At 40.3% G+C, this 18,802-nt stretch overlaps 1 protein-coding gene across 1 annotated transcript in view; it reads left to right on the plus strand.

Moving 5' to 3' along the window:
- Positions 1 to 852: 852 nt before the first annotated feature.
- Positions 853 to 18,802, plus strand: part of Adk (adenosine kinase) — a 356,406-nt gene continuing 338,456 nt past the window's right edge. The window contains exons 1-2 of the mRNA XM_048426516.3: positions 853 to 1,328; positions 17,786 to 17,860. Coding sequence (XP_048282473.2) covers positions 868 to 1,328; positions 17,786 to 17,860 — 536 coding nt within the window. The 5' untranslated portion in view covers positions 853 to 867. The remainder of the gene's footprint in view (positions 1,329 to 17,785; positions 17,861 to 18,802) is intronic.

Raw genomic sequence — 18,802 nt, forward strand, 5'->3', positions numbered from 1 at the left:
ATACTTTTGGGGGGTGGAGATGTTCTCCATGGTTTATATCTGGAGGCCAGAGGATGGACATTCAGTCTTGCCTCCATCAAGTTCCTACGACTTGAACTCAGGTTATAGGCTTGGTAGCAAGGCTTTACCTGCTGAGCCACCTTCCTTTCTTTTCTGATATATTTCAAACCAATGAAACTGATCACTATTTGCTCAGTAAATGAGTGCCGCTGGATGTTGTTCTCAGCTAACATAAATATTATTACACAGAGAATAAAGAAGGAATAAACAAAAGCTATTTGGGGCATAAAGCATTTACCGATACTACCCCCTCTCAGTTTCTCAGCTTTTATTAGTTTATTATCGATTTCTTAACTCACCATAGCTCACTGTAAACTTTAACACCATTTTCTTGTAGCTTTATATGGTTGTTTTACAACTCCTGTATTGAGTCAAGCGAGGTAATCTGACGTGTGTGACAAATGGAGCATTGGGTAGTTTGGTTCACAGGGTGTAAAACTTTAGTGCATACCTGATCACCTGAGTACACGCTAACAGGACCGGATGTCGGGACCTCTCCCACCTAGATTCTGCTTCAGTTTAGTGAACCCTGAATACGTTTATATTGGATAAGCTGCCTTAAGTGTTTCTGAAGTTCAAGAACATTTGGGATCATCATCTGCAATTGACTCCCCGAGCAGCAGCTTGGAATTAAGCATGTCTTGCAGCTGTTGCCACGTTTTCAGTTTTCCTCCTGCTGAGGTTTCCTAGGCGGCCTTTTTCCTCTGCAGATGAGGTTTTGACGTCTACGATTTGCCCTGACAGCGTCCCTTTCCCCCAGCTGTAAAGGGACCTGAGCTCGCGGAGGTAGAGCGTGCCCATGTGACTATGAACCCCCTTGCCAGCAGCGCGGCCATTTTTGAGGCGGGCACTCAACCTCGTTGCCCTGTGGAGCCGGGAGGGCAGCGGGGAGGTGGTTACCAGGACTCAAGATGGCCACCGTGCCCGCTAGCCAGCCCTCTGGCGGGTCAGCTAGTCCGCGTGGCGGCGAGCCTGCCGGAGCCGCTCGGACAGCGAGCCTCAACGCACAGGGCTGGGGGCGGGGCTGCAGCGGCCTGGCGGGGGCGGGGCGTCCGCCCTCCTCCAGTCGCGACCTATCAGCGCGCGGGGCCAGCTCGCCCGGGGCCGCCCGCGCGCGGGGTGTGTGAGGACGCGCTCTTGGTCGCTGAGTGCCAGAGCTGGGGAGCAGTTGCTGTGGTACCTGCTGCTGCTGGGGTTGACGCTGAGCATCGGGCACCGGGCACGGGTCGCTGTGCTATAGGACGGGAAGGTGACATGACGTCCTCCAGGTAACCAGAGCTCGGCCGCTACAGCTACGCCCGGGTTGGGCGTGAGCTTACTGATCCCGGGAGAACTATCGCCCCTTTCCTTGGATGGTCTGGAGCTACCCTTTTCCGCCGGTCCCCCTCACGCTCGATGTTCTCACACTTTATCAGGGCATTTCTGGTTTTCTCCGAAGTTTTTGTGTCTGTGGCACAAGGCACTGCCGTATTTGTCGCCGCTTGCTTGAGGTGACCCTTGCTCAGATTTCAGGGTCTGTGGCTTGTTTGCATGTTTTTAATAAATTTCTCATGAAAATGTAACTACCCCTCGACCCACCCCGGGATGATCCTGGTCCCAAGGGAATATGCCATGCACAGTGTGTGCCGTGTGTGCCCATGCCTGTGTGTCATGCCGTCTGATACAACTTCATAGTTGGCCATGAGCAGATCTGCAAAGTTGGCACTTCTCATGTAGATTGTTCCCAAGTTGTGAAATTGTGTGTCTAAAATATTTGCCTATGACTGGAATTAGTACTCTCGTTCTTGAAGGTACCATATGTTTACCTACTTTTATTGGAGCGTCACAAGTGAAATTAATTTCGTGTGATGTAGAAATATAGTGAAAACAGACTTACCCAATCACAGGTCCAGGATTTTGATTATTCCTTTTTTTCTTTTTTGGCAAATGGTGATAGCTAAGTTGCCTTACTCACTTTATTTAGCTTCTACTGAATGTTTATGTAAATTTGACTATTTAAAAAAAGATAACTTTCCTCATTTACCCAGTGTTTTGGAATGCCTTTTAAAAAGTAGATCTTGGTCTTTATTTTCCAAAGAAAGGGAGACCCCAGCTCAAATCTGTGAGCTTTAAAGGACTTAAGTCCTGGTAATTTAATGGATTTTTTTTTATGGTAATTTTGGTACTCAGTACCTAATCTTCAGGTAACATAGGATACAGCTTGGTTGCTGCCTTCTCTTAAATGCACAGTTTTGCAGTAAGATGGACAAAGAGATCATTATGTGGGAGAAAGTTAGGTGTGGCAATATGGAGACCTATACAGGCTTTTTGGTAAACAACACTGCAGCATATCAATATACCTAGTGGCATTTTAGGATGAAATAGGATATTGCAATACAGCAGCAATTAATCCCTACTCTTCATTCCTACTTTCCTTCCCATCATCAGGTTCATTAGGTGTGCTAGTCAAATGCTTTCTAAACAATCTTCTTTCTAAGTGATTTTTTGTTGTTGTTGTTGTTGTTGTTGTTCTGGGAATTGAACTCAGGGCCTGGCACATGACGAGCACATCAATTGGTTGGCTTTAATTTTCCATTTTCTTCCTGTCCACTCCTCACTGGAGAAATGTCCAAATATGAAGTTTCTGTTGTTTAGCAGGTAGCAGCAAGATATGTCTATAACATAGGAATCCAGTTTTTTTCAAGACTGATGTAAAAGTTAACACCAGCCTTGAAAATATTTTGGAAAGGTGGATAAGTGATAGTGAAATTTTTGTCTGCTTCTTCAGGGTCTGTTTAAAGTTTTGAGCTACAGTGACATGGCTTGACAAGAAATCACTTTGTTGTAGGAATTAAATTGAAGAAAAGTTGAGTGCCTTGCCCAGAACTTGTTAGTAGTAAAGTTAGGAATTAGATCTTGATACCTTTGTAGAAACAGCACTCTATTTTTAATTTTCTGAAAAATTACGCAGATGTGAGACATCTGTAGGAATTCTTTTGCATTTCTCTTTCTGGTAACTTGGTTCAGACAAAGGCAGGGTGGATGTGGAAGGGAGGTGGCAGTTTTGAAAGTTCCCAGCGAAGACTAATTCAATTGTGGCATTTTTTTAGCTTTTATCAGCCACGGTGTTAGGCATGTTCCCTTTTATTGTTCAGTCTAGCAGTAAACCCAAAAGCTAGGTATTAAGATCCTTTTCTGGTGATACCAAGTATCAAAATCTGACCTCATGTCTTGTGTTCTTGCTTTTACCCCACTCTTAAAATAATTGTTGCTAAATATAGTAATGTGTGACTTTGAAATGGCTATCAAAGAATATAGGATTAGAAACTGGACACAACTTGAGTCTAATTGAGGCTCCTTTCTAATTCTTTTCTACCACGGGCTTTTGTTTAATGATATACCTCACTGTTGCGATATTAACCTGTGTCCTACAGTGTTAATGGGAAAATATACTTTTAAACTTTGTTTTGTTTTGGATATTTTGAGACAGGGTCTCACTGTGTAATCTAGGCTAGCTTAGAACTTGCTCTAATAATAGCCCAGGCTGGCCTCAAATTGAAACCCTCTTGCTTTTATCTCCTGAGTGCTGAGATGATAGGTGTGTGTCACTATTCCTTCAATGCTTTTACATTTTAAGATGTTTTATGAGTGAAATTTAGTTTTTGTCTTAAAAGCCTTAAAAACATTTCCCTAGGGAATGATGTCATCTGAAGAGAAAGGTATGTTTTAAACCTCACTTTATAGACAGGAACAAATGTAACTATGTAATTACCTCACTTTACAGTTGACGACACTAAAAATTAGGTAGTGTGATTTATTCACGTTCACATAAAGTGTTATGCGCCTTGAACTGGGTCCAGGACTTCTGTATCTCTCCCTCAAGCCTGTCTTAGTTGGTGAATGCCTCACTGAATGCCCTTTTTAGTGTAGCAGTCAACTCTTAAGACTTTCTCATTATTTTTTTAAAAATCTTTTTTTTAAGCTTAAGGTCTTGAACGATTTGACTGAAAGTAGCCTGATTTTCATAATTTATATTTTATTCACTGTTAGTGACGAAGAAGCTAAATTTATGGCTTACAAAACCGATTTATTACGTGTATCAGATTCTAACTGGTCTTCCTCTGGACTATGATAGAGCATATTTGATAAACTAATGCTTTTGTTACTCTTAATTGCTCCAATAGAAATGTTAAAGCCTTAATTAAGTTTAGGAGTCTTAGTATTTAAGTTTTTTTTTCTTTCTCTCTGTGAGAACTGCTTTAGCCAGGGTTAGAGTCTAAGTTAGAATGTAGACCTTTGACTACTGCTTTGTGTACGTTTTCCTAAATAATACTTTAAAAATTTCCGTGTAAACTTTGCTTTGCCTTCATAACCTCAGTGTACAGTCTGGTTTGGGGTTGTTCACAGCTCTCAAGTTGTGCCAGGGAACCAGGTTTGTGGGGCACATTGTAGGGGGCAGTGAGGGTATGAGCTGTGTAGTCTGTGTGGCCAGGCTAGGTTTGGCTGACACTATTTGGGGACTGTTTGGACTGAGTATAGCTGTGCCCTTGGCCATCTTCATTCTGGAACTGCTTCCTTGGTTAAGCCCACACTGGAAAGTTTATGTGGGCTGTGGGTGGGGTCCTAGGGTATTTTTCACTGTAAGATTCCAGAGTTTTGAGGTACATCCAACAGAATCATCCAAACCACTCAGACGGAGAGTATTATGAGGAGACCAGAGTAGGGCTAAGATGGATTTTTGTTGAGGTAGTTTCTTTCAAGCGTTTGGGCAGAGTTTTCAAATTCATTTTAGGACCTGTGTCCACCTTTCTTTCCTTCCTTCCTTCTTTCCTTCCTTCCTTCGTTCCTTCCTTCCTTCCTTCCTTCCTTCCTTCCTTCCTTCCTTCCTTCCTTCCTTCCTTCCTTCCATCCTTCCATCCTTCCATCCTTCCATCCTTCCATCTTTCGAAAGAATTTTAAAATTCAGATTGCTAAATAAACTGTTATGTCATAAGATTTATTGGTGGGTCAAGTACAATTCTAAGATACACTTAAACTACTTCATTCATGCACTGTCTTGAGGAAACTGAAACGGGAACCTCTTCCTCTGTTCAGTGTTGTCAGCTGCTAATGCTCGTTTTCATAAATAGGTCATCTCTGTTTGAGAAAACACACAAGGTTTTCTAACTCCAAATCCTTCCAGTCAGAGAACTGCTACATTAAGCAGAACTGTCAAAGATAAACTGGAACCAAATGATAGTTGACTGTCCAAATGTTAACCCTTTCCTGTGCATTTGACTTGCAGCTATGTCTTTATCTCTGGTTGTTACTTTTAAAAATTGCTGCACTAAAACATAAATGAAGCTGTCTTATAAGCCAGGTGACCACAAATTCCAGTTTGCACAGAACGGTACTGGATGGTGAATATTATCTTGACATAATTACTAGTAGTTTTTTATTTATTCTTGAAAGCGTTCCATTTGGATAGTAAATTATCTGGTCACTTCATGTATACAGGATAATCATATTGTAATAGCAGTTCCCAGTTGTTGAGATGTTGTTTGAAATAGGCCATAGATAATGACTGCACCCCCTTTTTACGATCTATATCTGGGTATTTTTCCTAGATCAAACATTTTTATATTAAAAGAGTTCTGAGTATCTCAGTGTAGCATATTGAACAAGATAACACATTATGTAAAGTTTAGAATCATTTATTTGCTATCTGATTTTTGGAAGGTTATGTAATCTTGCTGAACCTTTTCCTAGGAATTCTTTCCTAGTCTGTTAAACAGAGATAATAATAATGCCTTCCCTATTATTGTTGTTGTGGATTTCAAAAGGAGAAGGAGAAAGAGCCTACTCCTGCAAATTGTCCTCTGACCCCCACACAAGTAGAACACACAGAGAATAAATAAATAAATGTGCGAAACCAGTATTATATAGCTTAGAGGAACTTACTATTTAGTGGAGCATTTAGTGTTTCTTAGAACTGTTTTTCTGTCAGGAGAGCAGGGATATAATAGAGGAGTTGGAATGAAGATTTTGCAGGTCAGGCGTAGAAATAACCAACATCTTTGTGTGTTGAAAAGAATGTCCCAATAGGAAACAGAGCAAAGCAAAACAGATAATGTTGGTCAGAGATAAATTTTTCTAGAATATGCAACCGGAGATAAGAATTAGGATATAAATGGAAGGGTTGTATAGCCAAGGGACACATGTTACCCTTTTTAGTTTGTATTTTTTATGCCAAAATATATATACTGTAAAATTGTAGATCCTGCATTCACTGTTTTTTTTTCTCAGTGTTGGAGACTGAACCTTTGATATCACACATGTACACAAATGCTCTACTGTTAAGCTACATTCCTGGTGTAGATAAGTGTTGACAGTATAGTTGCTTGTGCAAATGGCACTCAGATGTAGATATGGACAACTTTTGAGAAGTTCCCTTTTACCCCTTTTAGTTAATCCTGTTCCCCACACCATCAAGACAACTACTTTCATACTTCTGTTACCACTGCTTAATTTTGCCTTTTCTATAAATTTATATAAAGGGTCGTGTACAGGGCTCCTTGCTTACTTTTGTTTATTATAATAATTTGGAAATTCGTCTGATACAGAATGTGTCAAATGGGGGGAACACAAGTTAAATAATCCCAAGATAACTACAAATAAGTATTCTAAGGTTTTTTTTTTTTATTAAAAGGGAAAACTCACAGAACAGGTATGGGGATCTCACATCAAGGTGTAGAGCATGGGAAGAGAGGCTGGCAGGCAGACTACGGCCTTTTGGCACCCCAAGGCTATGCCTCAACCTGGTACAGCCTCTCAAAGGTCTTTGGCTGAAGGAGGTTCCCCACCTTTTGTTTAAATAAGAGAGTTCCAAATCTAATACATAACCATATGGAATAAGAACAGATATCAAGTATAAAAATTAGAATCTATCTGTGTGTGTTCAGTTCAAATGACTATACAATTTACACTAATTTTTCTGATCATTATAAGTTACCAATTGATCTCCCACCTCCCTTTATTTTACAGTACTGGGAATTGAACTTTGGGCCTTGTGTATGCTAGGCAAGTGCTCTATCACTGAACTATATCCCAATCTTCCTTTTTTATTTTGAGATAAAGTATAACTGAGTTTCCCATGTTGACCATGAACTCACTCTGTAGCCCATATAAGCTTTGAACTTGCCATTCTTTTGCCTTAGTTTCCTGAGTAGGTGAGATTGTGAGTCTGTCCTGTCACACCTGGCCTGACATCATAGCACCCCCTTCTCCTCCACCCTGTTCTTTTTCTTTGTGGTATGGTATGAATAATCAAACCTAGGGCTTTCCAAAGCTATCTATCTATTCCTGAGTTGTAGCTCCATTGCCAACTCCCATGTGGCTCTCTCTCTCTCTCTCTCTTTGAGGAAGGGTCTCACTGTATAGTCCCTTCTGGCCTAAAGCTTGCTATATAGACTGGTTTTGGACTTTGAGTTATCCTCCTGCCTCTGCCTCCAGATTAAGGGTATACTAATGTGGTGGGACCTTTTAGTTAAGTTTTAATATGTGAGAATTTTTTGTTAAGTTTTATTTATTTTATGTGTATGGGTGTTTTGCCTGCATGTATATCTGTGCACAACATGTGTGTTTGCTGCCTAATGAGTCCAGAAGAGGGTGTCAGATCCCCTTGAACTGAAAATTACAGACATTTGTGAGCTGCCCACCATGTGGGTGCTGGGAATTGAACCCAGGTCCTCTGGAAATACAGCTAGTGTTCTTACCTGCTGACCTTCTCATTATTTTCAATGTTCTCTCTCTCTGTCACCCCCCTTCTTTTTGTTTGTTTGTTTGTTCTGGTCTTTTTTTTTTTTTTCTTTCTTTCTTTTTTTTTTTTTTTTTTGTAACTATCCTGAGACTTATCTGGCCAATCTAGTCTACAATACGAGTTCCAGGACAGGAAGAAAAAAAAGCCTGATGTGGGATTTCCCTCTGTTTGCTGTGATTACCATTAATGAATAAAGAAACTGCTTTGGACCTATAGCAAGGCAGAACTTAGCTAGGCAGGGAAAACTAAACTGAATGCTGGGAGAAAGAAGGGCGGAGTCACAAAGAAGCCATGTAGCCTGCCAGAAACAGACGCTGGGCGCTTTGCTGGTAAGCCACTGCCACATGGAGATACACAGATTAATAGAAATGAGTTAAATTGTGATATAAGAGTTAGCCAATAAGAAGGTAGAGCAAATGGGCCAAGCAGTGATTTAATTAATACTGTTTCTGTGTGATTATTTCGGTTCTGGGTGACTGGGACGAACAAGCGGCCTGCTACTACAAGAACCTCTTGTCTCACAGCCCTGTTGATTGCTGGAATTATTGTTGTGTGAAAGTGATTAATTCATATCTGTTAGATTTATTTTTGTGTGTGTATGGTGTGAGTGTCACACTGGATGGAAGTTAGAGTACAATTTACAATAGTTGCTTCTCTTCATGTTGGTCTCTGGGATGAAATTCAGGTCGTTAGTCTTAATCGTAAATATCTTTACCTGTTGAGCCATCTCACTTTCCTCCAAATTTTTATTGCTGTATGTTTGATTATTTTGACACATGGTTTTTATCATGTACCCTATGCTAAAATTACAATTCATTTCATTATATTATTATTTCAGTCCTTTTATATATACAGACTCACTTTATGCCTATACTATAGTCTGTTTTAGTGAATGTTACATTTGATTTTGTTTAATTTCTTTCTTTAATGTGTGTGTGTGTTCATGTGCGTATGTTGTGTGCACATGTGGAGACCAGAAATAGATATTGTGTGTCTTCCTCTATCTTTCTCCATCCTGTTTTTTGAAGCAGATCTCTTACTGAAGCTGCATCTTGTCATTTTGACTAGACTAGTCAGTGAGCCCCAAGGATCCTCATGTCTCTGTCTCCGTGTTGGGAATCTAGAGGTGGGACACAACACCCAGCCTTTATGTGCTTTCCCTCCTCTGCTTAAACATTTATGTACTTGCATGTCTGTCTGTGTATGTAAAGACATGTGCCATGGTGAGAATGTAACAGTCAGAGGAAATCCCAAGGGAATTGGGTCTGTCCCTTTACCATAGGGGTTCTAGATACTGAACTCAGGTTGTTAGACTTGGAGGCAAGGGCCGTAGCTGACTGAGCCATCTTGCCAGCCCTTTTGGTTGTTTTCTGAGGTCCTCATGCCTGTGTGACATGCAAGCACTTTACTGAGTCACCCCTAGTCTCATTCAATAACATTTCGAGTGGGAACCTCATGCTGCAGTTGTTTAATTTAGCATTTTATAAATACAAATTATGTCCATTTGTTTAATTATTTTAAAGATAGGAGTCATATAGTTTAAGATAAATTTAGACTGGACAGATCAGTATTTCTGTTAGACTTAAAAGGTTAAATAACTATCATTGCAGTATAATTTTAAAACATTTTTATCAATTTAAAATGAAGCGCTGTAGCTGTTAGCAGTTACTTTCCGCCTGTCCCATACAACAACCATCCTTTGGCAACCGTGAAATCTACTTTTTTTTTTTTTTGCCTCTGTGAATTCTTATTCTGATGTGTCATGAACACAATCATGTGATATAAGTTCATCCTTGTCCCTTCTGATTATCAGTATTTCATTCCTTCTTATGGTTGAATACATCTTAGTGTGTAGATATTTGTTTGCCCAGCTATGTGGGTTATTTTCACGGTGTTTATTATGAATAATATTGTACTGTAATTATCCATGTGTAAGCTTTTGTTTTGCCATATGTTTGTTTCTCCTAGGAAGGGACACAGTTTCATAGAATAATTTTATGTTACTTTGTGAACAAGAATCCCCGAAAAAAAAAGCTGACAACAAAGGCTGCCTGACTCATTAGAACTTTAGATGTGGAAGTGATGGAATGCTGCCAAATCCAGAACCAAATTATCTTGGACCATCTTTAACCCCACTAACAACCATTTATTGCCTTCCTCTGTATGTGACCTAATATCTTTGTGACCGTTAGGTAAATCTCTTGGAATGTACAAACAGATCTGAGACCTATATTCCAGCTTTTCTGATGTTCTTACCAGTGTATTCAGAAAGTATCTGATTTTCTTTTTCTGTTACTATAGAACTTCATAGAACTGTTGCCATGTTGGAACATAGTATTTGGGGAAACTATTCCTGTGCATAATCACTCCCATTTTGCTTTAGAATAAACCATTTCTTTTTGTTCCTTTGAGTCACCCCCACCCCCCTAGTTTCTCCATCTTCTTCCTTCTCCATTGCTTCCCCCTCCTCTTTCAGAAACTACTGAACTGTTTTCCCAGTGTGGCTGCATCATTTTACATTTCTGGTTCCTTAGTATTCTTGTTAGCACTCGCTACTGTTCCCAGTCTGCTAGGAGTACTGTGTGCTTGTTGAGGCACATCCTAAGCACTCAGCCAATCTTACACTGTCCTGAACTCTCCTTTGCGTGTGCAGCCTAGGCAGACAGTGGAGCCTTCCCTTGTCTTCCTTGAGCATGTTCACAGCAATCGCAGGAACATTTTGGATGTCCCAAATCCTCTGTGGACATTTATTTCTCACACCTTTTCCTTTATGTTTTTGGTTAACTTGTTTGTTCCCATTGCTTCAAGCAGCTGGAATGTTAAATAATTGCAGCTGGTTGTTTTTGACAGCGACTCTTGGGGGAAACTCAGCACAGAGCAAGATCAGGTCAGATAATGGGAGGCCTTGCGATTGGAGCTTTTGAAAGGACTGTCAGTAAGCTGAAATGATAGCAGCTCTCTGAAATGACGCTTTGAAAGAGCACCAACACATTTCTGTCTTTTCTAGGGCTGCCTGGCATCTGGGTTTAGTGTTTGAGGGTTGCTGCTTTTCCGATTTCCTGTGGGTTGGGGAGAGGCAAATAGGAATAGTGTCCTCCTCTGATTTCTGTTGTTGTGACAAAGGTTACACTGAAACAACTTGGAGAGGAAAGATTTCCAGATCACAGTTCATCATCAAAGGAAGGCAGCACAAGAACTCAGGCAGGGGAGGACTCGGGGGGGGGGGGGGCAGGAACCCAAGCAGAGGCCGTGAAGCAGTGCTACTTGTTGGCCAACTCCTGGCTTGTTTGGTGTGCTTTCTTATACAACCTAGGACTACCTGCTCAGGGTGTGCCTCCCTCCCAACCCCATAAACTAGGCCCTTCCATATCAATCATTAATCAAGAAAATGACCCACTAACTTGTTTACAGGCAGTCAATGGGGGTTGTTTTCTAGTTGAGGTTCTTCTTCCTAGATGACTCCAGCTGTGTCAAGTTGACAAAATCTGTGCAGCACAGGGAGCATTTCCGTCACCTTTCCATAACTCTATATGTATTTCCTTCAGGTTTGGAGGTTTGGAATCTATTATCTAAAGATGAGTCTGTTTTGCAGTCTGAACATATTTATTAAAACATTAAGCTGGGTGTGTGGTCCATGCCTGTAATGCCAGTCCTCCAGAGGCCTGGCCATAAGTTACAGAGCAGTCTAGGCTACACAGCAAGACTCTGTCTCAAACAAACAAATGTGGCAATGTATTCTGTCCAAAAAAGATAATGAGACAAATGTTTACTTATGGAGTTGCTTTGTCAGTCAGGCCAGACCCTGCGAGGAGATTCCTAGCATGGCCTCATTTGTGAGGAAATAGTGCAATAGTTTAGATGCACATACCACTCTCCTGATCTGTGTGTCAGCCTTCCACTTTGGCAGTTTCTTTCTGAGAGAAATGTGTATGTTTAGAGGCTGGAGAGGTTTTGGTGTTAAGAGCCCTTACTGATCAGTTCAATTCCCAGCACCCTCACTGGGCCTATAACTCAGGTTCAAGGAAACCTGGTACCCTTTTCTTACTTCTGTGGGCATATAAACATAAGTACATACACACACACACACACACACACACACACACACACACACACACACACACAGTAAATAAGAATAGAATAAAATCTTAAATCAGATTTCAGCCTCTTAGAGCCAGCTTTTGCTTTCCTCATGTATCAGCTGTTGGAGAAGTACTCAGTCCATCAAGATTGGTCCCACCCTTTTGTGGGAGGGTTTCCTGGTAGCCATCTACCAACATCATATTTGAAAAGAGATGAGCTTCCATAGCTTCTATATTTGGCTGAAATAGTTTTGATACTTAAAACCACAAACTTTGTTATTCTCCGGAAGAAATCTGTTGTCAAAGATAATCTCCAAGGGGACTGACTAGTCTGGCCACTCATTGTCAAAGAGCTAATTAAAACCGCTAAACTTAAAATGGAAAGCAGGAAGAGGAGTTTACTCAATGTGACTGTTGGAAAGAGTGACAAAGAGATTCAGCCAAGCTCCACAGAATCTCTCTTCAGAATCCTGAAATGAGATTCAAGATACTTCTTTCTCTTCTTGTCTCTTGCCTCTTGCTCCTCCCTTATCCCTTTCACTTCTCTTCTTCTTATCTCTCTTACTCTGCTAAAGTAAGAGTCCTTACTTTAGCAATTCCTTTACTCTCCCCCTCCCACAACCAACCTCTTGAACTGACTCTATTGGCAGTGAGGGACCTCGGCAGGGCCTGCCAAAAGGTAGCCACTTAGCCTTTCTTCTTCATTTTATCATTACACTCTGTGAGTTTGAGACCAGCCTGGTTTGTAGGACCAGTTCCAGGACAGCTGAGGCTATCCAGAAAAATCTTGTCTCAAAAAACAAATAAAACAAAAAAGTCTTTATACTGTGGACACAAAAGCAACTCTCAGCTCAGGGTAAGAGGTAGTGTTAGTTCCAAAGATTTGAGAAGAAAGACCCAAGTCATAATGGCCAAGTTCATTAAAGTAAGTGATTAATTACAGCAAGCTTTTGAATTCATGAACATGGACTGCCTCCACCTAAGGAGAGGTCTGAGAGGGCAGCGTTGGATGAGAGGAAGACTCTCTTATGGCTCTTATGGCTCAGGGGTAGAGGGTTCCCAAATGCGGGATTTGGTGGGCAAAATAGATGGGGTTACAGGAGCAGAACATAAACCTAACAAGTTAGTCCCCCCCAAAAAAAGGCAAGGTTGCAAGGTGGGCATACCAAGGTAGTCATTGGCAGTCAGTCATATAAGCTTTTGAAATCAGCATGGTTGTCATTCCTGAAACATGCAGTTACAGAACTGTTTGTAGTTGAGGTTACAGGTGGGGCATAGTCCAATCCTTGAGAAACAGGTTTAATCATAAACAAGAACGAACCTAGTTTGTCTTTACTATAAAATGGTTTTTTAGACCTAAGCTGGAGACAGACTAGTTCCTCAGTGGTTTACTCTGGGGTCAGATATGAGAGAGCATATCAGGAACACAGATTTAGGCTACACCAAGTTCCATGTTGTAACATGGAAGCATGTTTCCTGAGGTTTTTTGTAGTAATAGAACAAAGAAGGCTAAAAGAGAAGTCACTTTCCTCCCTTCCTCCCTACCTCTGTCTCTCTCCCTCCCCCCCTTCCTCATTCCCTTCCTCCCACTGTCTCCCCTGCCCCCCCCCCTTTCGGTGGTGGAGTTTTAAGACAAGATTTCTCTGTGTAGCAGTCCTGGCTGTCCTGGAACTCACTCTGTAGACCAGGCTGGCTTCAGACTCAGAGATCTGCCAACCTCTGTCTCTGGAGTGCTGGGATTAAAGGCGTGTGCCACCACACATGACAACAATGCTTATTTTTAAAAAATGGGTAAGAGTCTGGCATGGTTACCCACACCTGTAATTCCTCCATTACCACTTGAGAGGTGAAGGAAAGAGGATAAGGAATTCTAGGTCATCTTTAGCTACATAGGGAGCTTGAGGCCAGTATTGCAACAGACCTAGCATTGAAACAATGGAAAGAAGAGGCAAAGAAAGGAGTTAGAGGCAAGAGACAGAGAGAGAGAGCTGTGCTCTGCTGAGTACTTTTAAAGGGTGCTCATGTCGCACAGCTGGCGGTGGAAGGCACCTGACGACTGGTGATGATGTCACTACTTTGGCAGCAGAGCAGGCTGCTGCGGCGGAAACTGACATAGAGATCAACACAAAAATTGTTAAAAAATATTTTTTGTAAAAAAAAATTACATTTCCCTACACACTTTGCTTTAGTTGATGGTCATATTGGTTATTTTTCTGTAGCTGATATAAACACCATGACCACAAACAACTTATGAAACAGAGTTTATTTTGGCTTATAATTTCAGAGGGAAATATATATTGTTGGGGGAAGTATGGAGGGAGCTGAGGTCACATCAGCTCAAATATATTTCTAGCCTCACCTAGAAGGAACTGAAGTAGGCGAGGCTATGAATTCTCACTTCCCGCTCTCACTGATGTTCGGGGACGGTCTGCCTCCTGTGGATTCTGTAGTCTCCTCCAACAGTGCCGCCACCTGGAAACTATGAATTCAAATACTGGAGCCTATGGGGGACATTTCTCATTTAAACCACCACAGTTCTCCTCCTCCTGCTGATCTCATTTTCTTCCTACCCTCTCCCTTAAGACCTCTTTTCTCCCTTCATGGTCCCTTCTTTAGTATTATGACTTATGCCACCCCAAATACATATACATACATAAAAATTCAAATCTACAGTTTAAAAAATTAAAACATCAAGTATTTATCTGTGCTGGGTTACTTTGCCTAATACAATTTTCAGCTATATCCATTTTCCTGTAAATACATAATGATCGTGATGTATATTAATATAAAGTTTTTATCATATCCAAATTTGTCTGTTACCATAATTGGTATTAAACTTAGTTCGCTACCAAGAAATATTACTATGCTATTTTTTTGGGTCATGCTTCCCCCTATACTTAACCTTGGCACTTACCAATCTGTTTTCTAACTGTGATTTCTTTTTCACTTTGGAGTCTGCTAAGTGGAATCATTAGCATGTTCTTTAAATGAGGCTTTCTAATTGTTGACTCATGCAGTGACTTGGATATCTAAGTTGTTAGCTGTATCATAGTCCTTTCTTGTTTGAAGATTTGTTTTTGTTTTGTTTTTTTTGCTATTATGTGTGCTAGTACACATAAAATTAAAAAAATTAAATCTGTTTTTTACTATTGCAAATAAGTCTTATTTTTAGTGGTGAGGGGGACAGAAAACTCCTGAGGAGTTCCCATAATCTTTTAGGAACTTCAACTCAGGCCAAACTGACATTTGTAACTTTTTTTTTGTTCTTGTTGTTGTTTGAAACAGGGTTTCTCTGTAGCTTTGGAGCCTGTCCTGGAACTAGCTCTGTAGACCAGACTGGCCTCAAACTCACAAATATCCGCCTGCCTCTGCCTCCCGAGTGCTGGGAATAAAGGCGTGCGCCACCAACGCCCAGCTGACATTTGTAACTTCATTGTGGAAAAGAACTGGCTAGTTGGAACTTAATATATTTTAATATAAACTTAAAAGTGAGGGTTGAGAGAAAGAGAGGCACTCAAAAGAAAACAAGACATACCCAAATGTGTGCTTCCTAAAGAGCAGTAGGGACAAGTAAGATACCCAATTGTAAGTGTGGCTTCTAAACGGAGAGGCAAAATCATTTGGAGAAGTATACTTAGCTGTCTTCATGACTTTCAAGTTATATCTCAAAAGGCCGTTAAGAAGTCTTTCCTCTCAGTCCTCTTGATAAGTGGGCTGCGTGAGGGCTCCATAGATGTCTTGGATGGAATTACAGTCTGATAAGGTGAAAACCCAGGAGCTACCAGAGCTGCCCAATGAGTGTGGTAATTTTCTTCCCCTGTAAATACAGTTTCTGATGAGATTCCTAAGAAATTTTAGGCTTACAGGAGGGATGGGAGAAGAGCCTTGGATGGTTAGTGATTCAATTAGTGATTGTGGTGTGGAATTCTTGCTTTTCTGCTGTCTGGAGACTTTAACTGGATTCCAGGGTGAGAGGCTCCCTTTCCTCTGCATGCCCCTAAGTTTCCCCTGCCTTTCTATCCTGCTTCATTATAAACATGCACATTTATGTGTAGGTTTCTGTGTAGTTAATCTTTCATTTCTCTATGGTGAAGATCCAATTGTGCAATTTTTACTTATATTTGTGCCTGTTTGTTTTGTTAGCTGCTGAAAGCGAGGGGTTAAAACCAACTAAGATTGTGTTTAGTGACAGAGCCCATACGTATATATACAAGGTCTTGGGCTCCTTGGTACTAGAGGGGTTGGAGAAATTGTGCTTTCCCCCTCCCCGCCAAGTGTTTTGAGCTATTTTATTTGGTGCATATATACTTTGTATCGTTATATTTTTTTGATGAAATGACCTATTAAATTTTATGAAATATCTGATATGTCCTATCTGTAGATCTCCATATTTTAAAGTGTACTTTCTCTGATAATAATATAGCAACTGCAAGTTACATTTTTTATGACTAGTGATTTTATGGCTTATCTCTCCCCAAATCATTTTACCTTTTCTATGTTCTTATATATAAAACTTTTATATAAGTGTAGTATATATTATATGTAGGTATGTATAGTATATATCTACACTTATTTAAAGTATATTTCTAAATGGAATATATAGACTGACTCTCTCTACATCTGAATAGTTATGATGTAACCATTTTTGCTTTTTTTTTTAGAGAGAGAGAGAGAGAGAGGTGGGGTCTTGCTGTGTAGCACTGGCCACATAGAGAACTCTCTCTGTAGACCTGGCTGACTTGAACTCTAGGAGATATCCTGTTTGAGTGCTGGTATATCATGTCCTGCCTATCAGAGTTGCTTTTCTTTTCTTTTTTTCCCCACCACCCCTTTAATTTGTCCCATCTTGAGTGCACACCATAGAGGATTGCTTTTCTTAAATAGGTGCTTTTATTTAAAAATTAGGTGTGTGATCCCTGGATAGTTGTACACACCTTTAATTGCAGTGTGGGTCAGCAATAGTTTTTGGGTTAGACAAGATATATATCTGATAGAAAAAGATAAGAATGAATGCTTTTTTATGTAGCACTTGTATTACGTAGGGTATCACATGGATTAGTGTTGCTGTAGCCCTGACAGAACTATGACCACAAGCGGCTTGAGAGGGCAAGGGTCTGTTTCCTCTCACATGTCACAATCACAGTTCCTTATTGAAGGGACCTGGGGCAGGAACTACTGAGAGACCATGGAGGAATGCTGCTGACTGGCTTGCTTCTCATGGCTTACTCAACTTGTCTTCTTAGAGCACTGGGAACCACCAGCTCAGGAGTAACACTGCCCACGGTGAACTGGGTCCTCCACTTTAATCCTTACTCAAGAGAATGTGCTCAGAAAATGTGCCGCAGGCTTGCCCACAGGCCAGTTTGATGGGAACATTTTCTCAATTGAAAGTCCTTCTTCCCAAATGACTCTAGCTTTTATTAACTTAACAGAAAAATCATTGGTGATTGAATGTTATGACAATAATAAATGATCATTTTCCTTGTTATATTTCAGGTTTATTTAATTTATTTTAATCTTTTTTTTGTATATGATATTTTACCTGCCTAGCTATATGTACACCTTATGCATACATATATAGAGGCCAGTAGAGGATGTTGGGTCCTCAGGAAGTGTTGTTACAGATGGTTGTGAGTCACCATGTGGATACTGGGAACTGAACCCAGATTCTTTGCATGAGCAAGACTTCACCACTGAGTCATCTCACTAACCTACCCAATGTTTTTCTAAATAGCTTTATATTATCTCTAAAATATTGTCCTACATCTAATTGGCAAATCAGAGGTTTAATTAAACTAGATGTTAGGCTTTTATTTATTTATTTTCATATTTATATTTTCTAACTTCTTTTTTCTTTTTCTTTTTTTAGTGAAAATGTGCTGTTTGGCATGGGAAATCCTCTTCTTGACATCTCTGCCGTAGTAGACAAAGATTTCCTTGATAAGTAAGTAGTAGATACTTCATGTATACAACATCAAATACCCGTGCACAGAGAACTGATTAAACTGTGGAATTGGGATGGTCGGATGGCACAATGAGTAAAGACATGCCCTGCACAGGCTGACAACCCAAGTTTGATCCCAGTGACCTAGGGTGGAAGGAGAAAACTCCTTCCGGCAAGCTGTTCTCTGACCTCCACACACTTGCACATGCTTGGACACATACACATACAATGAATAGATGAACACAAAAAGGCTACCAATAACAGCAATAAGGAAGAGTAGGATTTACCCTAGAGCACCTCAGTTGGAGGACAGCTCAGGAAATTGAAATTTATTAGTTCACTGTTATTTGAATAATTCACAGATCAGCACAGCTTTATTTTTTCATTACTAAGTAGTTTAGAAATATGAATAGTAAATAAATAGAATATTTATATACCTACCATTAAAATTTTTTGAAATATCCTCATTGTTTATTTTCTTCTTATAAATATAGTTTTTCTCTGAGCTATAGAGAACAAAATAAAGATCTTCCATTGAAAATAAAAACAGAATTAAGTTAATTAGGTTGGATGTATCTAATTTGGCAATATCAGAATTGGAAACTGATAGACTTATTTGTGATAAGAAACAGGCTACCGGTAAGATCTCCTGTGGCATACCAAAGAGACAGTGTGGGTGTGGGGGGATGTGGAATATGTACACGCCTCCGGATGAGCAGTGGTCTAATAAGGAGAGTAACAGAAGAGGGTGTATTAATAGGAAGGGAAGGGGAAGGATTATATAAGGTTTTAGTAGACACAAGTCACAAAAGAGGAAGGAGAGAATTAATGGAATGGTGACTGAAGAAAAGTGACATCATTGGAAGTGAAAATACCTTGTCTTAGTTAGACTAGTTGAAGAAGTGCATATTTTCTCAGTGATCCCGATCTTTTTGACAGAAA

This window comes from Myodes glareolus, chromosome 12, assembly GCF_982192425.1.
Source record: "Myodes glareolus chromosome 12, mMyoGla1.1, whole genome shotgun sequence".
NCBI classification, from domain to species: domain Eukaryota; kingdom Metazoa; phylum Chordata; class Mammalia; order Rodentia; family Cricetidae; genus Myodes; species Myodes glareolus.